At 42.4% G+C, this 24,671-nt stretch overlaps 2 protein-coding genes across 12 annotated transcripts in view; both read left to right on the top strand.

Annotated features, from left to right (window-relative positions):
* The window catches only part of LOC129724161 (protein vav), an 874,164-nt gene that overhangs the window by 494,574 nt on the left and 354,919 nt on the right, over positions 1-24,671 (top strand). The gene's annotated exons all lie outside the window — the stretch shown is intronic.
* LOC129724165 (uncharacterized) lies at positions 715-16,856 on the top strand. Its single transcript, XM_055678844.1, has 3 exons — positions 715-11,601; positions 15,620-15,930; positions 16,771-16,856. The coding sequence occupies exon 1, from the start codon at positions 7,148-7,150 to the stop codon at positions 8,444-8,446; it is 1,299 nt and encodes a 432-aa protein (XP_055534819.1). The 5' UTR covers positions 715-7,147; the 3' UTR covers positions 8,447-11,601; positions 15,620-15,930; positions 16,771-16,856.

Genomic DNA, 24,671 nt, shown 5'->3' with positions numbered 1-24,671 from the left:
AAAAAGAACTAGTTCATCTTGGTGAGCGGAACCCCTCTAATCCACTCACTGAAGTTAACCATTTTTCCCACACTACCATATACCATACAAATACACATACCATACACACCTATACGAATAACATACAAACACTACACACCACACGCTTTACGCACACACACTCTATACACACAAACACGTTAAACATTAGGGTGGCAGCGAAAATGGTCATGTCATGGAATAATTATCCGTGTTTGTTGTTTCAGTGTATAAGATTTGACAGATGTTGAAATGAGATTACCTATGCAATTTTTAACCTTGGTTATGTGTAAACAAAACCACGAAATCTGCTTTGAAACAGTGTGCATTAAGTGTCATAATGAAGTCAAGTCCATTACGCAGTGCGGTGATCGAATCGTATAAAAAAGGAAAGTGTCGTCCAGTAAGTATCGCTAGTATGTTAAAAACGTCTATACAAACCATTAGAGACGCTATAAAACGATATAATGAGCTGGGAAATTTAGAGGACCACTTAGGAATAGGCAGAAAAGGAACCGCTAGGACCCCTGGGAACCGGATAATTATTCGTCACCGAATTAACTGTATTCTAGAAGGTCAATTTGAAAAATGGCAAAATCGTTAAAAATTGACCTGAAATCTGTACGAACTATCCTTTTCAAGGATTTAGGATTACGTTGTTACAAATTTTCAAAAATTAATTACCTGAATGACAGGATGAAAGAAAATCGGTACCGAAAACCGAAGATTCTGTGGAAAGAATTTATCGATGGGCGCCTTCGCACAATTTTATTCACCGAAGAGAAAATTTTCACTGTGGAGCAATTTCATATCTACCAAAATGACCGTCAGCTTTTGCCTAAAGGCTCTTCTAAGCGTATGAGCGTAGCTCGATCACATCATCCAGTTTCGGTGATGGTTTGGGCGGAAATCACGGCTACCGGTAAAATCCCCTTAATATTCTTTGAAAAGGGTTTAATAATCAATCAATTTGTTTACCAAAATCTTTTAACCGACACAGTGGCACCTTTAGCACGTGTACATTTCGGTAAAACTAAATGAACATTACAACAAGATTGGGCTTCATCGAATGGAGCGTAAAAAACACTGGAACTCTGTAGCAGACTTTTTCCGAGATATTTAACTAAAGATGAATGGCCTTCAAACTCTCTTGATTTTAATCCAATGGACTATTCCGTTTGATCTATTCTTGAATCCAGAGCCTGTACTAAGTCTAACCAAAGCCTGGAATGTCATATATGTGGAAGAACTATCGCCCATCGTTGATAATTTTCCTAAACGATTGAAGGCGTGCGTTGAAGCCAAGGGTGGACATTTCGAGTCCGTGATGTAAATTTTACAAACCATGCTAATGTATTTACATTTTGTATAAATATGTTGATGTTTAATATTGAAAGAATAAAGTTATGACCACAGACAAACAGACGTACCTCTCAGAAGAAACATCCTGAAAAATCTTCGTCCTTATTCGAAACATCCCTGCCAAGAATGTAGAAATCGACGGTGTGGTTACCGAAGGGAACCTTACTGTCGAAGACATTTTGCGTTACGGGGTTGGCTGTTTCAAGAACCCCCTGATGTAAAGTGTAAAGGTCCTGGATTGCAAGCAATTGCATTCAGTATCCATCGAAGAAGGAAAGAAGAAATTCTTACCATCGGAGTCCTTTCGAGTGACATTTGCCGGATCTGCACTGCCGAACTACATCCGTTTGGACAGGGTTCGTCTACCTGTACGCCTGTTTGTGTCGCGGGAATCACGCCGAGACCGCTTGCATGAGGACACTGAAAAGTGCCTTTAATGCGGTGGCCCCCGGCATGAACTTTCGGCATGTCCCGCGTATAAACAGCGCGAGGAGAAAATCAGGCGTTCCCTTAAGGAACGATAAAGCGCTCTTTTGCAGAGATGCTTAAGAGGTCTGAGCCACCCTCATCAGGAAACATATTTTCCTTTCTGCCAACCGATGAGGGGACATCCGACGATCCCGTCGAAGGGTGTTCTTATGCCTTGCCAGAAGGATCTAGGAAAAGGAGAATGCTCAACTCTCCTAATCTTTCACGCAAAGGTCGCAAGATAACCCCTAGCGGAATGACCAATAAATCAACATACAAAGGAAGCGGTGAAGAAAAGCCGAAGCAAGTACCTCCCGGTTTTAATTTCAAACCAAACCAGGAGTATCCACCGCTTCCTGGCGCATCAAAAACCCCTCGTGCACCCATTTTTCGATCAAAGGATAAAAAAGAAACAGGGTTCATAAATTTCTCTGGTATTGTGGACTGGATATTCAAAACATTCAACATAACAGATTCCCTTATGAACATTCTTCTTACCCTTCTCCCTACAGTGAAAACCTTTTTACAGCAACTAGCAGCAACTTGGCCCCTCATTTCAGCTATCATATCTTTCGATGACTAATACATCGAAAGAGGTTAGGAATTTTATCACTGTATTACAGTGGAATTGCAGAGGTATCATCCACAAATTCGATCTATTTTTACATTTGATAAGCACATGATGCGTTTGCGCTCTGTGAGACTTTTCTCAATTCAAATGACCAACCCAATTTTCACGATTTTAACATAATTCGTCGAGACCGAAACTCACACGGTGGAGGGGTACTTTTAGGGATCAAGTACTATTCCTTTTTCAGAATCGACCTCCTCTCGCTCTCGAATATTGAAGTCGTTGCCATTCAAACGAATATGAATGGAAAAGACATTTGCCTTGCTTCGATATATATTCCTCCATCTGTGCGGATTGAACAGAGGAAAAGTTGCCTGACATAGCAGAATTGCTTCCCGCACCTTTTTTGATTTTGGGAGATTTTAATTCTCACTGTTCGCAATGGGGGTCGCTATACGACGACAACCGATCTTTTGTGATTTGTAATTTGATCGACGACTTCAACATGACGCTTTTAAATACTGGGGAAGGGACACGTGTCCAGCACGTGAAAGCGTGCTTGACCTATCCCTCTGCTCGACCTCACTAGCGGTAGATTGCCGATGGAAAATAATCAATGATCCCCACGGTAGTGATCATTTACGAATCGTTATCTCAATTGCTAATGGTTCTACCACCTCAGATCTGATCAATATTTCATACGACCTCACACGTAATATTGATTAGAAGCGTTATAAGACCATCATAGCGGATACCATCGAGTCTCACGAGGAACTTTCTCCGGAGGCAGAATACGCGTTCCTTTCTGGCTTGATCATCGACGCCGTGACTCAAGCTCAGACGAAACCGATACCCGGGGTAACGATTAGACAGCGTTCTCCCAACAAGTGGTACGACAAAGAGTGCTCTGAGCTGTACGCGCAAAGGTCGTCGGTGTATTTGGCCTTCCGGGAACACGTTACTCTTGATTTGTTTCCAAAGTACGATGTACTGGATAGACAGATGACGATTTTAATTAAAGCGAAAAAACGCGGATACTGGCGTCGGTTTGTAAACGCGTTGTCGAGGGAAACAGCGATGAGCACTCTTTGGGACACGGCCAGACGCATGCGGTATCTTAAAGTTTTTAATGAAAGCAAGGAGTATTCAGGCCGCTGGATATTCGACTTTGCCAAAAAAGTCTGTCCGGACTCTGTACCGGAACAGAAAACCTTTCGCGACGCGTTTTTAGTACCCACGGGAGAGCCTCCATTCTCGATGTTGGAATTTCCAATGGCCCTCCTTTCGTGCAACAATAAAGCTCCAGGGTTGGATAGAATCAAATCCAACCTGTTGAAGAATCTACCCGACTCTGCAAAAAGACGCTTTTTGTACTTGTTCAACAAGTTCTTGAGCTAAACATTGTTTCGCACGAGTGGATGGAGGTAAAAGTCATTGCCATTCGCAAACCCGGAAAACCTCATGTTTAAGCCCTCTCTTATATAATTTTTACGTTAATGACATCGATGAATGTCTTGCAAATTCATGCACGCTAAGGCAACTTGCAGACGATAGCGTTGTTTCCATTACTGAAAGCGAAGCTAACGATCTGCAAGATCCATTGCAAGATAGCTTAGACAATTTGTCTGAACGGGCTCTTAAGCTGGGTATCGAATTCTCTCCGAAGAAAACTGAGCTGGTCGTTTTTTCTAGGAAGCATAACTCAGGTCAGCTGCAGCTTCTATTAACGGGTAAAACGATCACTCAGCTTTTGGTCGCTAAATATCTCGGGCTCTGGTACGACTCTAAATGCACCTGGGCTTGCCATATTAGGTATCTGACTCAAAAATGCCAACAGAGGATTAATTTTCTTCGTACGATCACCGGAACTTGGTGGAGTTCTCTCCCAGGAGACCTTCTAAGGTTGTACCAAACAACGATATTGTCAGTTTTTGAATACGATTGTTTCTGCTTTCTCTCCGCCGCGAACACGTACATTAGAAAATTAGAAAGAATACAATATCGTTGTTTGCGTATTGTCCTGGGCTGCATGCAGTCGACCCATACGATGAGTCTTGAAGTGCTAGCGGGTATTCTTCCGTTGAAACATCGTTTTTGGAATATCGTTTACCGGTTGCTAATTAGGTGCACAGTTGTGAACTCATTAGTGATTGAAAATTTCGAGAGGTTGGTCGACCTTCAATCTCAATCTAGATTTATGACATTATATTTTGACTATATGGCTCAAGATATTAACACTTCTTCATACTTTCTCTCCAATGTCGTATTTTTAGATACTTCTTATAATGCTATATTCTTCGACACCACCATGAAACAAGACATTTCTGGTATCCCGGATCAATTGCGACCCCAAGAGATCCCTAAGATTTTTTCCAATAAGTTTAAACATGTTAGTTATGATAAAAGGTTTTACACTGACGGATCTAATCTAGATGAGTCCACTGGCTTCGGTGTTTTCCACGAAAATTTTACCGCCTCCTACAAACTCGATGCTCCTGCTTCCGTGTACGTCGCAGAACTTGCTGCTATTCAGTACTCTCTTGGGATCATCGAAACCCTACCCACTGACCACAGGCAGTCTCGGTGCCATTGAGGCTCTGCGATCGATGAGGTCGGTAAAGCCTAAACCTTATTTCCTGGGGAAAATACGGTGGTTTTTAAGTGCTTTAACTGATAGGCGAATGGTTGGACACGTGTCACATGAGATCCTATTGTGGTCATTCACCTCTGTCCAGCAACTCCCATCCCAACCTCCACGCGGTGCCGACCGAGATACGAGTAGCCTTAGCGGAGATCGGCTAACCAACCCCCGGAGGCTTTGGTCCTATGCTGACTGGGAAGGGGGAACGTACACGGCTTTGGCAAAGTACGCAACGGTGGCCGAAATCGGGAGAACGCGAATTCCGGGCAGTAGATCCTATTGCGGACACTTCATTTAAGTAGGTACCACATCTACTATAGCGGCGGCGTGAAAGCAGAAAGAGGAGTCGGTTTCGTGCTAATTGGAAAACAGATGAAGCGTGTCATTAGATGGAGGCCGTTCAGTGACCGTATATGTGTGTTGAGCATTAAGGGCAAATTCTTCAACTACATCCTAATAAATGTGTACGTACCGACCAACGTGAAACCCAAAGACGAAAAGGAGGAGTTCTATGAGCTCCTGGAAAAGACATACAATGAGTGCCCAGGACACGATATAAAGATTGTCATCGGAGATGCAAATGCACAGGTTGGGCAGGAAGACTTCTTCCGCCCCGTAAATGGTAGTGAAGGCTTCCACTCTACTACGAACGATAATTGCCTGAGGCTTGTTAATTTTGCTGCAGCTAGGGGAATGGCTATCTGTAGCATTTATTTTGCCCGCCGGAACATACGTAAGCACACCTGGGTGCACCCGAATGGAAGCTTTGCTCTCAAATTGACCACATTCTGATTGATCGACGGTACTTTTCAGACGTTACAGACGTGAGGTCGTTCAGAGGACCGAACGTTGACTCGGATCACTATCTCGTAGTAGCCAAAATCCGCGCCCGGCTGTCCAACGTGTTGAAATCCAAGGCAACGAGGAGGATGCAGTTGAACACCCAGCGGCTATCAACTGAAGGAGTATCTGCAGAGTACTCACAGAAGGTTGATGAACGGAATGAGGAAAGAATTGAAAGGAACCTGAATGAACAGTGGGGGCACATCTACAGTTCGATCAGCACTACAGCGCGAGAAGTGTTGGGTACAACTGCGGCAGCTGCGTCCAATGAGTGGTTTGACGCTGAGTGCCAGCGAGTAACGGAGGAGAAGAACCGCGCCAGGGGACACATGTTGGCCACGGCTGTGACTCGTCAGAGCGTAGGTAGATATCGAGATGCTAGAGCCGCTGAAAAGAGACTCCATCGCCGGAAGAAACGACAGCATTGGGAGCGTATTCTTGCGAGGCGGAAGGTTGCTTCTCCAGGCACGGTGCAAGGAGCTTCTACAAGAAGGTCAACGGAATCAGGAATCGAAACGTGTCAGCCCCTGTTATGTGCAAATGTAGGGAGGGGAACCTGATAACCGATAAAACAGAGGTGGCCAGGCGTTGGAAGGAACACCTCAGTGTGCTGTTGAACGGTGAGGGAAACAGTGGCGTCGAAAGGAGCAGAATGACTATTGAGAATGATGGTCAAGCTGTGGGTCCACCATCCATGGACGAGGTAAAGAAAGCAGTGAAAGAGCTGAGAAACTGCGAGGCAGCCGGAAAGGATGGCATTCCCGCCGAACTCTTCAAAGTCGGGAGCGAACAGCTGTATCGTGCCATCCATCGGATCATGTTGAGAGTGTGGTCTGATGAAGAATTTCCCTCGGACTGGTTGGAGGGTCTTATATGCCCGATCTACAAAAATGGTCATCGCCTGAACTGTAGCAATTATCGGGGCATAACTCTTCTCAATACCGTGTACAAAACTCTCTCCCGCATCCTGTTCCTCAGACTGAGGCCGTTGCAGGAGACCTTTGTTGGCGAGTACCAATGCGGTTTTCGAGGGGGACGCTCCACGACGGACCAAATGTTTACCTTGTGACAAATCCTCGATAAATTTCGAGAATTCAACTTGCAGACGCACCATCTGTTCATAGACTTCAGGACAGCGCACGATTCAGTTAAGAGAAATGAGTTATGGCAGATTATGCTCGAACAAAGCTGATTAGGCTAATAGGAATTTAAAATCATCGGGGGGCATCAACACTGGCGAGATAATGGTTTCTTTTGATGTCACAGCACTTTTTCCGAGTGTTCCAGTGAAAGAAGCTATAAATCTTTTGGAAGATTGGCTTCTTTCCCAACAATGTGACAACCCTTGGAAAACTAAAGTACGCAGTTACTTGAAGTTAACTCGACTTTGCATGGAAGACAATTATTTTTCATTTCGTGGGAAATTTTACAAACAAACAAAAGGAGCACCGATGGGGAATCCTCTTTCACCTTTCTTATGTGAGCTTTTTATGGCACATTTGGAAAATAAACTAAATGAAAAAGACTGCTTACCAGATCGTTGGTGGAGGTATGTTGATGAATTTTTTTGTATTTTACAACAGGGGGACTTGGAAAGTTTTTTGGGAATTTTGAATGGTCTTCATAAAAATATCCAGTTCACTTTGGAAATTGAACAAAACAACAGGCTTCCATTTTTAGATGTAGTCGTTGTTAATAACTCCAACCACTTTGAATTCGAAATCTTTAGGAAACCCACATATACTAAGCGGGTAATACCTAACACTTCTAACCACTCCTCCCAGCATAAAATGGCTTCTTTCCACCATATGATCCACCGTATGGAATCTTTGCCTCTCAGTAATGAAGGTAAGAAAAACGAAATGGAATATATTTTTGATATTGGTGAGCAGAATGGATATAACAGAAGAACCATACAAGCCATTTATGACAAAAAGAAACGAACCCAACATAGGAAATCTCACACAACACTCACTCCGCTAAAAGAAGATAGGAAAAGAGTAGTTGTTGAATATGACGTCAGTTTCACTCGTCAACTTCGTAAAAAATTTAGAAAATTTGGTATCGATATTATCTACAGTAGCAGAAATAATCAAATGAAAACAAAGTTGGGGTCTACTAAAGACACTATTGACAAATTACATAGGGCGGGTGTTTATAAAGTTGCATGTCCACATTGTGATAAAGTTTACATTGGCCAAACAAAAAGAAATTTAGACATCCGGTTTAAGGAACATACTTCAGAACTTGTAAAGGCTAAGAAAGACTCAGAAAAAGGAATAACTCACCATTTCAGATCCAAAATAGCCGAACATATATTTCATGAAGATCACGCTATGACTACCGACAACATTAGTCTAGTTCGATCAGTAACATCCCCTTGGAAATTAGATGTCGCAGAAAGTTTAGAAATTTTCAAACAAAACCCAGCTACCATTTCTCTTGGCTTTTTAAATTTCTACCGAAAACTCCCCGACAAGGCACGGATCACCAGGCCGCACATTTCTCTACCTAACTCAAGTTGTTTACGTTTTCTGAGTTAAAATTTGCCCCAGTCGTTTACCTAATTAGGAATAAAATTCTTGGGGTTTCGCTATTTTCTCCACAGTCCAAATAAGCACTGACGAAGGCACTATGTCAGTGCCGAAATACGTATTTGCAAGTGAAAAGTGAAAAGTGATAGAGTTAAATAGTGAAAGTGAATAAAAAGTGAAAAGTGTAGTAATACGTGACACCCTTGAAGGTTCTACATCAAGCGTCAGAATAGCCGGTGAGATATCGGACTCTTTCGTGACCTTAGATGGTTTGAAGCAGGGTGACGGGCTGTCGAAATTATTGTTCAACATCGCATTTGAAGGTGCTATACGGAGGGCTGATGTGCAGAGAAGCGGCACCATCATTATGAAGTCGCATATGCTTCTCGTTTTTGCGGACGATATCGACATCAACCGTATCAACCGTAGAGCTGTGGAAGAGGTCTTCGGACCTCTCAGGAGGGAAGCTGCGAGGTTAGGGCTTGTCAAGCTGCAGGCCACCACGCGTCGACGCATGGCGACCGTTGAGGCCATGCACGCGTTGTGTGACCACCGATGGATGTGTGCCCTTTCCTGACTTACGCCGGACGGGAGTTGTTTCTTAGTGCCCTTTGTGTGACGTCACTGTTTCATCTACTGCGTGAGTTGTTTTTCCTAACTACTCAGTTTTCCCCCCTACTTGACAATCTCGTTCCCTACTACGTTTTTACAGGTTCTCCGGTGTGTGTTTGTGGGTGGGGTATTGTACTCACGGGTTCTCTCTGCAAAGTGGCGTTCTAACCACCCCAGCGGTGGTTTGCGACGGCCGTCGGGTGATGCTGGTGATGCGTGTGATGCGATGGCTGACTCTGCTGACGGACCGACGACAGGCGAAGACAAACGGCGTCGTCCGTTCGAGGATCGGGACCTTCGGAAGGCTTCCTTCAGTTTGGCGTGAGTCGGGGGGATCTCACTGGCGTTGGTAATTCTTTCCCCAGATAGACACGCTCGCGGTGTGTTGCAACCACTGTGATGGCAAGTGGTGTTCGCGATGCCGAAATGCTACACGATGACCAACGCTCTCCAAATGCACCTATAGAGGTACGCAACCTCGAGGCGATAGGCACACTTGGGGGATCACCCAGGTCCACCGATTCGATAGCTTGCCAGCGGTGGTGCGGCCGAGCCAATTTTCAATGCCGGGATGTCTGTGGCTGCAATAAGAATGGATGCGATCCAGAACTGGATTCCCAACAGCGGGAAGCCACCACGTGGCTCCTATCGAACCGAAAATACCCCATTAACACACCAAGTATTTCAAATAAAAAAACTGCATTACCTGCTTTGTCAGCTATCTTTGTTCTTATTTCACGACTCACTTCCTATCCTTTTCTATACCCTAGCTACAATTGAATTAATTTAAATGTAAATTCTCAACAACAAAACGGACAAACTCACTCGTTAAAATTTTACTCTTGTCACTCGACTCACGGCTTTAATAAATTAACTATTTTCATTTGAATAACAAACTCTGGAAAAATAAAATTTAAAATTACAACCCGGAATTTTCTACTTCGACTCAATTTTTACTTAATTATCACGATTGATAATTCCCGTTTGTTTGCTACAAATGAACTTCGATTCGGTTTTTTAATATGATCTTTCTAACTCGGCGGTCTAAGTGGGAAAGAACAACGCTTTCTCCACTTAGGCTGTCCAAGCCTAGAATTCTTCTTTTCCTTCTTTTTTATATTACTGTTATTCTTAGTTCTAAAATTTCTTACTCTAGGTTCCGATTTCTTGATAATAATCTTCCTATCATCAATTTTCTTCAATCACCCACTCCCCCTATATGACCTCATCGATAATAGTTTCGCCCATAACTCCCTACTAATACTTTTAGTAGGCTAATTCGAGCACTGTATCGTGGGTTGCCTGACCACAGGCGACCTACTTTTTACTACTATCTACTTTAGACGGATGTTCGTCATGAAACGCTCTCAAACTCGTTTCATCACTCCCTACTACCCCAAAAAAAATTATGCAATAATTTTTTTTTCTAGATGAACCAAATTTAAACACAAATCCAAACTCAACTGCTCTTCTTCCTTGTATTTTAATAATCTACTTGTGCAGTTAAAATGGTTATTTAACTGTTCATGAAATACTCTATTGTCGATCAACGGTTATGAAAACTGATTTTGACTACATTTTACTATTTAAAGTTTCCCGAGAACATGTACTGGCGAGTTTATTTCTTCTTAAAACTCCAGTTGATAAACTGGAAAATCGTGCTCCTTAATCAGAAACCTCCAACATATCTGTTGGAAAACTCTACCACCAAATGATGTCGTCATAGCATATTCTAATGATTGAAAAATGTTGCTTCTCTAAGCTATCGCATATTCTAATAGGAAAAATGCTATTCTGAACCTCTCCCAATATATTATCACTCCATATCGCTATATGGAATATATTCGAAACTCTACACACTTCGTGTATCCGACCATACTCTCGCGCGCTACTCTCTCTCGGGTTACTACAGATGGATTTGAACATTCGGCTATTGATCTCTAAACTGAGTGTGAGTGATCAGATGGCTATGACCTATTGCCCCAGACGGTCCGTGCTGGTGATTAAATGATGAAAGCATGTGAATCCCGGTTTATGGAAGAACTCGTAGTGAAGTGTAAAATGCAGATTATTGTGCCAAAACGTGAGTACCAATTATACCATTCCTGATTATTATGTTGTTTTCTATTCCTTCCTTATTTTAATAATTTTATATCTTATTTCTTAAAATTCTTAATTTTCCACAGAAATCCCGATCTCAGTTGATTGGCCTTGCACTCCATTCTTCTATTGTTTCCTCTATTCTTTATATACACTATGTACATGATGGCTTCGTATCATTCTCCGCTCCTTTACATAACCATCGTTCTCGCATTACGTTTCCCACTCCAATTATTTATTTTCATTTGAGATATCGTTGGATTTCCCACATAGATTTCCCACTCAAATAATTTATTTTCATTTGAGATATAGTTGAATCGTTCTTTTTACATTTTTCTGTACAGAATTATTTACATTTGTTCTCTCTATTTAGCACGAAGAAACCCTGCCAAATGCCGATGAATCACTTTGGTCAAATGTCAAGGAATGAGGCTACAGGTTTCGTGGTTTTGGTGAGTATTTCTGCTCTTCATGCATTTTTTTTTGCCTTGATTTTCCTTTCACAGTTATGATTGTTTTTGATCTAAACTTTCGTGTATTTTTTTTAGAGTCTTCACTGCTAACGTATCCGTTCTTCGTTACAGAGCTTTAAAAATTTCATTCGTTTTTTCGAGGGCTTTTCAGATTCTGCTACTCTTACTATTGCATATTTTAAGGGTTTCGTATCTATGACACTTGCATTTGCCGTATCATCGTGTTTTCTTCCGGACTTCCGTGTTTTCAATTGATAAAGCCTACTGTGATTTGGCATTTATCTTATTTGTTCTCGTACATAGCTGTAAAAATATTCTTTGAATTTTTCTCGTTATTTTAATTTTTTAATTTCATATTCATATCAATTCTTCCATCTTTGTGTATTTTTGTGGTAAATTTCTGTTTACTTGGATTTAACTTTGTTTGTTCACATAGCTTTATAAACTTTTTTGCAATTGTTTTTCTTGTATTTAAAATTCTATTGAAGTTTTTTAAGTTGAGACAAATGATATAATCCTAAATTCTTTCCATTTAAGTCATTCAGGATATAACAGTGATCTCCAACTTTTTTCCTTATTATAGCTTCCGAAAACTTCGGTGCCAGTTTTGCATTGAATGCTTTTGCCTTATCTGAGAGATAATGGTTTTTCCTCAAAATTTTTTCCCCTTCGGTATATTCGAATATTTTTCCTGATCGTAGATTGTAGTACTTAGAATATTTTTCATAGGCTGATTTCAAATTTTTTCGAACTTCTTCATAAATCTTTTTCATTTTTTCGCTATGTTCTAATTCAGATTGACTCTTTCCTTCTTGCAATTCTCTTAAATTTTGATATTCTTCTCCAGAACTAATTTGGTTTCTTGCAAAATTTATAAAGTAAGGAGAAAATCCGCTAGATGCATGGGTTGCGTTATTAATTGCATTAGCGATTTGATAAATATTTGCATCCCATTGGTCTTGCTCCTTTTTAATCAATGTTCTAATCGCTGATGTAATTACGCGGTTTGTTCTTTCGGCATTGTTCACCTGTAGAAAGTAAACCGGAGTGAGCCATTGGGTTACTCCATATTTTTCTAGCAACGATTTGAACTCTTTTGAGACAAATTGGGCTCCATTGTCAGAAAGTACGACTTCTGGCACGCCAAATAATAAAAAGACCATATTTTCCATAAAGAATGCCAACTGTTTAGCTTTAGCCTCTTTGAGTGGCTGAATTATTACAAATTTTGTGAAAATATCGGTAATAACCAGCAAGCACGTGTTTCCAGTCTTCTTGGCCCGTGGGTAAGGTCCCACATAATCGATGGCAATTATTTGCCAGGGTTGGTTAGCCAGTTTTTGTTTTCCCATGGGTGGTGTGTGATTTAAATTATCAGATTTCGACATTTTACATTTGGCACAGCCTTTACAGTACTGTTTAATTTCACTGTACATCAAAGGCCAGTAAAATTTTTCTTTGATTTTCGCTAGTGTTTTTTCGAAACCTAGATGTGCTTCATCGTGTGTAATTTTTATCAATTTGATTCGCTCTTCTTTGGTAGGAATTTGTTTCCATTCAAACCTAGAATCGGTTATCTTTGAGTCGTTTGCTACAAATTTATATGCTTTGTCATTAACAATTTTGAATTCTTTGTACTGTTCCGGATTTTTGCTTATTTTTTCAACCATTGCCTTGTAATCCAAATCTTCCCACTTCATTTGTATCGTGTTGAGAGACCTTGAAAGATAATCTGCGGTTATGTTATCCCGTCCTTTCCTGTATTCAATACTGAAGTCAAATTGTTGGAGTTTCAAAGCCCACCTACACAGTTTAGCCGACCCCTTATCTGCGCATACTTTTGACAGCCATACTAGGCTCCTTGCATCTGTAATCACCCGAAAGTGTGTACCTTCTATATAATTCCGGAATGCTTCGATCGCCCATAAAACCGCCAAGCATTCCTTCTCCACTGCCGCATATTTTCTACGCGTAGAGTTCAGCTTTTTGCTGAAATAAGCGATTATTCGTTTTTGACCCTGTTGCACTTGAGTGAGCACAGCACCCACTGCTAGATCCGATGCATCAGACTCTATGCTGAATTCAATTCCGAAATCTGGGTTCGCTAATATCGGCGGGCTGATTAAAGCCTCCTTCAATAGCTCTAAGCTATTTTGGGCTGCCGCAGTCCATGAGAATTTAGTTTTGTCTTTTTTGAGTAAATCAGAAATAGGTGTAGTAATATCGCTGAAATGTTTGATAAATTTTTGGTAAAAATTTGCCAGTCCAAGGAGACGCCTGATATCTTTTACCGTTTTTGAAACCTGATCATCGAGAATTGGCTTAATTTTCTCCATATCGATAGATATGCCATTTTCTGACACGATATAACCCAGATAACGAACACTTTTTCTGCAAAACTTCGACTTACTTAAGCTTATTGTCAAATTTGCTCGTTTCAATCGGTTTGCGACTTCTCTTATAAGATCGAAATGTTGACTGAGCGTTTTAGTGGCAATAATAATGTCATCTAAATACACCCACACCTGTGGCTGTAAATCGGTTCCTATAACCAGATCCATGAGTCTCGACATCGTAAACGGTGCTCCTTTGAGACCAAATGGCATTACTTTGAACCTATAGAGTCTCTGTTTGGTTCTAAATGCCGTAAAGTTTCGCGAGGATTCTGCTAGCGGAATTTGCCAATATGCTTCTTTTAAGTCGATTACACTAAAAAATTTCGCCTGTTCGATGCTGTGTAGGGTTTCATGTAAATGTGGCATAGGATACGCGTCGTTTCTCGTTGCTTCGTTTACGCGACGCGAGTCAAGACATACTCGAAATTTTCCGTTCGCCTTCTTGACCGGAAGTAAGGGGCTCGCGTATTCTGATTCGCATGGCTCGATAATATCCATTCTTTTCATTCGTTCGATTTCTTCATCGACGAATTTCTGAACGTAGGGAGAACAACGATACATGGGAGACGGTTTGATTTCAACGCCCGGAGTGATTTTGATTTCATGTTCGAGAATTTTCGTTCGACCGATTTTTTCTTCTTCCGAAGCACTCGATCGATTTGAGCAACCCTTGGCGATCTAGATCGCTAAGTGAATGTTCCGTTTCTATTTCTTCGATGGCTCGATATTTCTGCTCCCGAATCTAATAAAGCATCTATTTCTGAGTCGATTATTGTGACTTTTATGTGAGGACATTTGTGTGGTTTGATGTTCAACTCAAACACTTTGAACAACTCGTAGTTTAAACCCTCTTGACTTAGCTGCTCACTTGGGGTTAACTTAGTCTTGGGAAAAGAAGCACCCCTTATTTCTCTTCCGACCTCACGTTTTTTGTGGCTTGTGAAGGAAGAACGTGGCTTTTGGGACATGTATGAAACGTCACCCCCTGTATGCCACATGCACGACAAAATATTATTTTTGGCTGTTTACAATCCCGCCAGCGATGGCCGTATTTTCTGCAGTTCCAGCACAGTGAGTTCGGCTCTTGTAAAGTAACGTCATCCCCTTGTTCTCGTGGTTTTTGGTTCCATTGATGATATTTCCCTCTGGGCTGTGCGTTTTTTCTTCGGTCAAACGCACATATTTCTGCCTCATCCGAGGAAGATGAAGACGAATTCGACGTAACTTCAACGTTACGAATATGTTTTTTCAAAGGCTGAGAAGTTTTTGAACTTGAATAAATTTTTCCGCTGTCTTTGTCTAATTGTTGGCATAGCATGTTGAGATGGGCTATGTTTTTAATCTTATAAAACGACAATTTCGTTTTATACCACCTGCGCATGTTGTTACGCAGTATTTTTAGTCTTTTCTTTTCCGCATATTGTTTGGTCATGCGTTCAAACATCCCTTCTATTTCAGCGCAAAAGGCTACGAACGGTTCACCTTTGCGTTGTTTTCGATCTTTAATGTCTTGAAGAAGCTTTTGATCCTTATTTGGATCACCAAAGCGAATTGTCAAATGTTTTGAAAATTTATCCCACGTTGTATATTTCTTTTTGTAGGTAAAATACCATCGGCGAGCTTCTCCTGTAAAAAGGATATACGCCTGATCTATGAAACGATCATTTGGAATGCGTTCAGCTCTTACTAGCTCATTTACTTGGAAGACGAAATCTGAGACGTCCATGCCATGTGGATCGCCACTAAATTGTATTCCCCACCTGTCCAATCGATAATGTTGAAATCGGTCTTCGCGACGGTGTCTATGTCTCACCACCTCGGACTGATCAGTTGAACTCGATGATGTGGACGATTGTGTCGAAATCAAACTGCTCAACGAGTCTATTGACGAACTATCGGAGGACGATAATTCGTGAGTAAAATTTGCTTTTTTTTTGTTACTTTTCGTTTTCTCTGTTGTTCGTTTACTATTTACCGTATTCCTTTCTGGCTTCTCTCTGCTTCTGTTCATTATCTCTTTCAACTCTTCTAACTTTTTTTCCTCTATTTCCAACTGCTTTCGTTTTTTATTTATTTTTTCTTGTGTTCTACTTATTTGTAGTTTCTCAATATTCGGTAGCGTATTGTCAAACTTTCTACTTGATTTCTTTGACTCTCGGTTACGCAATTCTGACAATTTTCTAGCCTTTTCCTCACCGTCTTTAGCAAAGTTACTTTGCCATTTTCAATTTTCCTTCGGTATCGTCCCTTGATTCTTCCTAGCTTTGCTATCTGATACCGTAGTTTCTATTTCCGATTCTGTTCCACTCATATCAATCAAATTTGAAGCTGTATCTTTGTAACATTTCGTAAGTTCTTTAATTTTTTTAAAAATTTCTACTTTCTGTTCCTCTTCTGCCAAGTCTCGAGCAACAGCTCTGGAGATTCTCTCACTCCAATGACGCAACTTAGATATCCATTTTATGTTTATGTTCTGTTTCATTCCCTCCTCAATTTCCTCCAATTTCCTTTGTGCTTCTTGAGCCTCTTCCTTTACGTATGTGGTAATCAATGTTCTCGGTGCAAAATTTCGTTCACCTTTTAAAATTCTATTCAATCTTTCTCGCTTTTCTTTTCCTGTTTCGTTGTATAGCTTGTCTCGTATCGTTAGTTCATAATTTAATTCATCCTCGCTCAAATCGTAGGAATTTATCAGCGGTGTACCGCCTCCGTAGTACGCCATTTTTCTATTTCGCTTCTTTTCTCTTTTCAGATAATTGGTCGTCAACGTTATTTTTGGAATCGCAAATTTATAACACCACAAGAAAATATTCCAAATAAATGTTTACCAATACCCATTAAACCTCTTTAAATTCATGAAAAACCCATCACCGTATTCTTGAAATTTTGAAATAATGAAATAAAACTAACCTAAAGTGCTCGAATTACCCCTATGCCTAAATATTCCTAAACTATCACTAATCAATAACCCTAAATTAAAACCGCGACCAAATCAGGGTGAAACTATTATCGATAACTTTTAAATTTACAATTCCGTGAAAAGGTTGAGTTCTTGAAAGTTGGGCGCCAATGTAAGGAGGATCCTGGTAAGACCTCTAAATACCCGACTTATGCGCCAGACGACAAGTCGTCTCTCAGGAATTTCAGATCGGTTTGCCCTGGCTAGCTTTTATTCCCCAGTCTTACCGCAGGCTCCACCCTCAGGTGTGTTCCTCCAACTCCAATTTCCCAAGTCCTTCCCAAAAACCAGATTTCTTTCAACTTCCTAAACGTATAAACACTCCTAATTAAATTCCTTCCCAAATTCTATCTTTTATTTCCCTTTTATATGCGTGAAGTTAACCGGTAGCAACCAAGTTCGAACGTTGAAAACAACAAAAATGTTTTTGTAAGTTTTTCCAAAGTTTGGGAATTTATGTGATTTTGTTTTTTTTTTGTTTTTTTACTCTCCTAACCCCCTTTTTCTCCTATCTTCCTGGTCCCTCTAAGGAACAATCAGCTGATCTCCCGGAGCGTATTCGCTAGCCAACAGGAACGATCGGTCTGGTTGTTTCTTAGTGCCCTTTGTGTGACGTCACTGTTTCATCTACTGCGTGAGTCGTTTTTCCTAACTACTCAGTTTTCCCCCCTACTTGACAATCTCGTTCCCTACTACGTTTTTACAGGTTCTCCGGTGTGTGTTTGTGGGTGGGGTATTGTACTCACGGGCTCTCTCTGCAGAGTGGCGTTCTAACCACCCCAGCGGTGGTTTGCGACGGCCGTCGAGTGATGCTGGTGTGGCCAGGTAGGCAGAAACTGGCAGTGCTGGCTGTCGAATAGTTGCTCGGCGTTGGCGCCGATGCCGTTTCGAGCGACGCGGCTATGAGGGCGATTGCTGACTCTGCTGACGGACCGACGACAGGCGTCGTCCGTTCGAGGATCGGGACCTTCGGAAGGCTTCCTTCAGTTTGGCGTGAGTCGGGGGGATCTCACTGGCGTTGGTAATTCTTTCCCCAGATAGACACGCTCGCGGTGTGTTGCAACCACTGTGATGGCAAGTGGTGCTCGCGATGCCGAAATGCTGCACGATGACCAACGCTCTCCAAATGCACCTATAGAGGTACGCAACCTCGAGGCGATAGGCACACTTGGGGGATCACCGAGGTCCACCGATTCGATAGCTTGCCAGCGGTGGTGCGGCCGAGCCAATTTTCAATGCCGGGATGTCTGTGGCTGCAATAAGAATGGATGCGATCCAGAACTGGATTCCCAACAGCGGGAAGCCACCACGTGGCTCCTATCGAACCGAAAATACCCCATTAACACACCAAGTATTTCAAATAAAAAAACTGCATTACCTGCTTTGTCAGCTATCTTTGTTCTTATTTCACGACTCACTTCCTATCCTTTTCTATACCCTAGCAACAATTGAATTAATTTAAATGTAAATTCTCAACAACAAAACGGACAAACTCACTCGTTAAAATTTTACTCTTGTCACTCGACTCACGGCTTTAATAAATTAACTATTTTCATTTGAATAACAAACTCTGAAAAAATAAAATTTAAAATTACAACCCGGAATTTTCTACTTCGACTCAATTTTTACTTAATTATCACGATTGATAATTCCCGTTTGTTTGCTACAAATGAACTTCGAATCGGTTTTTTAATATGATCTTTCTAACTCGGCGGTCTAAGTGGGAAAGAACAACGCTTTCTCCTCTTAGGCTGTCCAAGCCTAGAATTCTTCTTTTCCTTCTTTTTTATATTACTGTTATTCTTAGTTCTAGAATTTCTTACTCTAGGTTCCGATTTCTTGATAATAATCTTCCTATCATCAATTTTCTTCAATCACCCACTCCCCCTATATGACCTCATCGATAATAGTTTCGCCCATAACTCCCTACTCATACTTTTAGTAGGCTAATTCGAGCACTGTATCGTGGGTTGCCTGACCACAGGCGACCTACTTTTTACTACTATCTACTTTAGACGGATGTTCGTCATGAAACGCTCTCAAACTCGTTTCACCTTTTAACCAAAATGTTTTCCTTTAAAGTTGACGAAGAGGCGTAGGTAATGGATGAGGCGGACGGGTTAGTAAACCCATTTGCCAGGCGGGGCATCGCCCGGTCTCCACCGAGACTGGCGGATGCCGGTAAAGGCGGCGCACAGGTTGGTACACCTTTTGCGACACCGACATGGGAGTTCCGAGTTGGGGCAAAGGCGGGCACGCCTAAGCCAGCATCAACCGGAACGGCGAAGACCGGCGGCAAGGTGGAAACACCTAAAACTTCCAAGGAGCGGGAACAGATATCTGGGGCTATGCTACTCTCTGCGGTAGGAAGCCACATGAACAAGTTCCCGAGCGTGGAGGCGGTGTCCGTACAACTTGATGAAATACTCAAGTTCACGGACGAACGTAGCAACATATCGAAAGACTTGAAGCAATGTTTTATGTTGCTACGTATGTACATTTGCAGCGCGAAATCCGAGCTTTCGCAAGCTCTTAAACGGGCTAATGATGCCGAAAGCAAGGCACTCGCGCTAGAGGCAAGGCTTACCCAGCCTAAAAAAGGGAGTGTTGCAGCTGTGTCTAAATACACACAAACAGCTGCAGCATCGTTTGCCGAAGTCTGTTCAACTGAACCGACTGGCAAACGTGCGAGAGGCTCTCCGGGGGAATCGGCCCCCAGGACGCAACGAAGGCGGTTGTTCGGTGACAGCAAGGAAGCTTGCCCGTCGGTCCAGCCGAGCGAAGAACCGGCAAACGGCGAAGCCACGGATTGGACCACCATGGTGAACAAAAAGCGGCAGAAGCGGGAACGACGCGCGAAGCCTCAGGGGGCGAATAGGCGGATCAAGGGTGACGCGCTCATTTTCAAGACGGATGCGTCTAAGTACGCTGAAGTCTTGAAGGATATGAGAGGCGAATCCAAGCTCAAAGACCTCGGCGCGGATGTCAGGTCAATTCGTCGGTCACGCACCGGCGAGATGATCCTCGATCTCCGCAAAGAGGCGAAGCGCAAGGGCTGTGCCTATAAAAAGACGGCCCAGGAAGTGCTAGGCGAGGAGGTTCAAATCCGAGCCCTCACTCCTGAAGTGACTCTCCAGCTTAAAAACCTGGACGAGATCACCGAAGAGTGTGATATAGCACAAGCTTTCGAGCGAGAGTGTGGAGTGGTAGTGACCGCGAAGGCAGTTCGTCTCCGCAGGGGCCCGGCCGGCACCCAGGTTGCTACCATAAAGCTCTCACTAGCGGAGGGTAACAAGGCCCTGAAGAAGGCCACGTTGAAGGTGGGTTGGTCGGTATGCCCTCTGGGCACCTTCCAACAGCCCGACGTTTGCTTCAGGTGCTCTGAGCGGGGGCATAAATCCTGGTCGTGCAAAGGGCCCGACAGGTCCAATTTATGCCGCCGCTGCGGTGGCGCAGGCCACAAGGCACGGGACTGCGGTGCACCTCCCAAGTGTCTGGCATGCACTGATAAACGGGACGCCAAACACGCCATGGGAGGCCCCAAGTGCTCGGCTGCTCGGCCGGCTACTAAGCCGCAGGCCTGAGAGTGATACAGTTAAACCTGAACCACTGCTATGCGGCGCAGCAGTTGCTACACCAAGCGGCTGCTGAGTCGCTGTCGGACGTGGCCATCGTCTCGGACCCATACCGCATCCCAACCGAAAACGGTAACTGGGTATCGGACAAGTCTGGAAAGACAGCCATTTGCACGACAGGCAGGTCCCCGGTTCAGGAGATTGTGTCGACCTCCAGGGAGGGGTACGTTTTAGCCAAAGTGGATGGAGTATTCTACTGCAGTTGCTATGCTCCGCCAAGTTGGTCTACCGAAACGTTCTCACAGATGGTCGATCAAGCAACCGTGGAACTGACGGGCCTATGGCCGTTGGTGGTTGCGGGCGACTTCAACGCTTGGGCTGTCGAGTGAGGAAGTCGCTGTACAAACCAGAGGGGCCAGGTTTTGTTGGAAGCTTTGGCAAAGCTCAACTTAGACTTGGCTAACGTTGGTACAAAATGCACCTACAGTAGAAATGGTGCGGAATCGATTATCGATGTGACGTTCTGCAGCCCGGGACTGATCACGAACTGGAGGGTAGACGACAGCTACACGAACAGCGATCACCAATCGATCCGCTATTAGATGGAAGCACGAAGGGGGTGAACCGCTCCCGGATGTGAACCATCTAAACTCGATGCTGTCATGGGCGTGCGACGACCCGATGCCTAGGTCTCGTCCGCCTAGAGAGGGTAGGCCACCGACATACTGGTGGAGCGATACGATAGCAGGCCTACGCAGTGCATGCCTCCGTGCAAGACGGAGGATGCAACGCGCGCTCCGACGAGCAAAGAGCGGAACGCGGTGCCGCATACAGATCCGCTAAGGCAACGCTTAAGAGCGCAATCAGAGCCAGTAGCCTGTTTCGAACGACTCTGTGCCAGTGCCAATTCGAACCCGTGGGGTGACGCCTATAGGATCGTTATGACCAAGACTAGAGGTGCGCTAGCCCCGGCCGAACAATCACCAGCGATGTTAGAAACGATCATTCAGGGCCTCTTCCCAAGCCACGAACCAAGTCCTTGGCCTCTGGCTGACGAGTCACCACCAACCGTGAGTGACGGCAGCCGTGCAGAGGCAGACGATGCGGTAAGGGTGACAGAAGATGAATTGATCGAGATCGCAAACTCCCTGAAGGTAGGCAAGGCTCCGGGACCAGACGGAATCCCGAACTTGGCCATCAAGACGGCCATCAAAGAAGCCCCCGGGTTGTTCAGGGCGGTCATGCAGAAATGACTTGACGACTGCCTCTTTCCGGACGTGTGGAAGCGCCAGAGGCTGGTGCTGTTGCCGAAGGTTGGGAAACCACCAGGTGACCCATCGGCATACAGACCAATCTGCCTGCTGGACACGGCGGGCAAGGTGCTTGAGAGGGTAATCCTCAATAGACTGGTGAAATATACAGAAAGTGAGAACGGTGTAATGGACTTTTTCCAAGCACCATTTAGAATATAAGTAAATATAAAACAAGCGGTGCGATCATATATCGCATCAGCATATAACGATGGTGCGATCATCCGCTGCATCAGCAGAAAAGGGTATTGCTACCGACGTGTACAATAAGCTGATCGCTCAGTGCGATTCATTCGACTAACAACACTCATCGTGTATAGTCAATAAGTGATGACATTCCCGGGTCCGGTTGGAAGCCGGACTGAAGAAAGAATTTACCACATGGCGACCAGTGACCAGTGATTTGAAACGAAGTTCGTGAAAAAACATTATGTGCCCCGAAAGTTGAATTGCCGTAATTATTAGTTAAGGTGTGGTGTCGTGTTGGCGGCTGCAGCTTCACTGTTTGAAAGTGAAATAAAAATAAATGTCAGTGTCCGAGCTACGATTGCCAAAGCATTGAAAAGCTACCGGATGGCACAGTAGCGACGGTTGCAGAAAGATTGCGTCCGAAAAAGAAGTTTTTTCTGGATATCTATTGAGTTTGGAAAATGATAAAGACGCGGTAAGCCGCAGAATTTCCAGCTTCGTGTGTCTGATTTACAACAGCTACTCATTGAATGCGTTTTGATATCGGTTCGTCATGATATATCGGCTTTAAAGTTTAAAGTGAGGGAGTTTCATAAAAAGCTCAGGAAGAAAACGAAGCATTAGTGATTGCAACCAAAAAACGAGCAGTACCCCCTCCCCCCCCAGCCAATCTGCCGCGCCTACTTCGCTGCCCTCACCAACAGATCAACACTTCTGATGTACAGTCAATTCCTCGAGCGACACCCAGCATGTACCTATAACAATATGCACACATTTTGCATAGCATTGCAAAACGATAACGATGTACTGCAACGTTGCTGAAACCTCCACAGCGGACCACATTGTTCGTGGTGATTTTGGACAGGCCAATTTCAAGATCCAATGGAGCCGTTCCGGAAAGGTGGATGATCACCAAATATCAATTATCTGTTTACGGAAATCTACGCTTATCGACGGTATTATACAAATACAGAATCAATCGCCTTCCCCAGTCATGCAGATTAACACCAGTCCAGTGAATTAGTGAAGCAAATGAAAATACTGCGTTGTACGCTTAGCCTCAGTGAAGCAATAAATAAAAGCATGGCGAAAAACATTTTGTGTCATCAACAGTGATGGCCGTGCTTTATCGGTTAATTACAGACAAAAAAAAACAAAACATAAAGTGATCATTCATGTTTATTCCGGTGCATTTTCATAATAGTATAATCTAAGTGAATCGCTTAGTACTTATATACTTTGCGTATTAAACACAAACTGCGTATTAAACACAAACTGAATTGTGGTTCCAAATGTCGCCACGAGGCCTGTAAGTGGCTTATTCCAACCGGGACTGTAAGTGGCCTATTCCAATCGATGTGGTTGAAATGATTTTATCAGCTTCTTAGTGCAGAACGAAAATTCCTACCCACATATATTGCTGCATCGTTCTTTTTTTTTTGGCGCACGAGCAACTCAACATTATACACCAAAATGGTTAGCAAACAACGTATGGTGAAACGATTTAATTGATGCAGCATGAGAAAAATTTTGTCGGCGAACGGACATTAATGTTGTGAAATAATATATATATATATATATATATATATATATATATATATATATATATATATATATATATATATATATATATATATATATATATATATATATATATATATATATATATATATATATATATATATATATATATATATATATATATATATATATATATATATATATATATATATATATATATGTATTTTGATCAATCTTGATGAATGAAGTGTACAATATTAAATAATATTTTATTATTTTTGTAATTTTTACGCCAATATGATAGACGATGTAACTAAATGTAATGAGGTGAAACTATTAATCCATCGTATGCAAGTGTGTTGATAAAAAACAGAAATAATAATAATATTGTAGTTCAATAGTAGTCTCTTGAGCATTGTGAGATAAGTTTAACTGTGAAACCGAAAAGTAGTGCGTATTCGGCATTAATCAAACTTCTCTAAATAGTTAAAAATTTGTTAAATAAACACAAATAACATGGAACGAAACGAATTACCCATCAAGGAGCAACTGCAAAAAAAGGCAACGATAATACAAGTAATAGTTTGAAGCTACTGAAAATGGTAGGGAATAGGTTAATCAATAATCATATCTGAGGCTATACGAAGAGTGGAAACAGTGAATGGATAAATACTTAGAAACATGCAAGCAACCATAGCTATTATCAAAAAATGAATTTTTAAAAAGATGCAAAAAAAACATTGGCGAATACGAGAAACGCAATACTAATAGTAAGCAGTAACAGAAAAGGAAGAAAATTGAGTCACCATAAAACAAATAATCCGGGTTCAAATCGATTCAAACAAAAATAATATTACAAAAATAAAATATTTCATAACGAATAAAGATATTTAAAATAAAAGTACAGAGAACAGTATAAAATCATTCCGTCCCGAACGCTCGGCAATAACGGACGCATTAAGTGGTTGTCTCGCTATAAAACCGATATTGTGTAGAAAAAATCGAAAAAGGCATTGCTTACCCGGTCGCGTTTCAAAGAGTGCGAAGTGCGGTGTGAAGATAATCTGATAATCCGCAGTGAAGGTCATCCTGCTATTGT

The sequence above is a fragment of the Wyeomyia smithii genome, chromosome 2 (assembly GCF_029784165.1).
Source record: "Wyeomyia smithii strain HCP4-BCI-WySm-NY-G18 chromosome 2, ASM2978416v1, whole genome shotgun sequence".
NCBI lineage: Eukaryota > Metazoa > Arthropoda > Insecta > Diptera > Culicidae > Wyeomyia > Wyeomyia smithii.
Note: the sequence above shows the minus strand (reverse complement) of the source record. Positions and strands in the feature narration are given on the sequence as shown.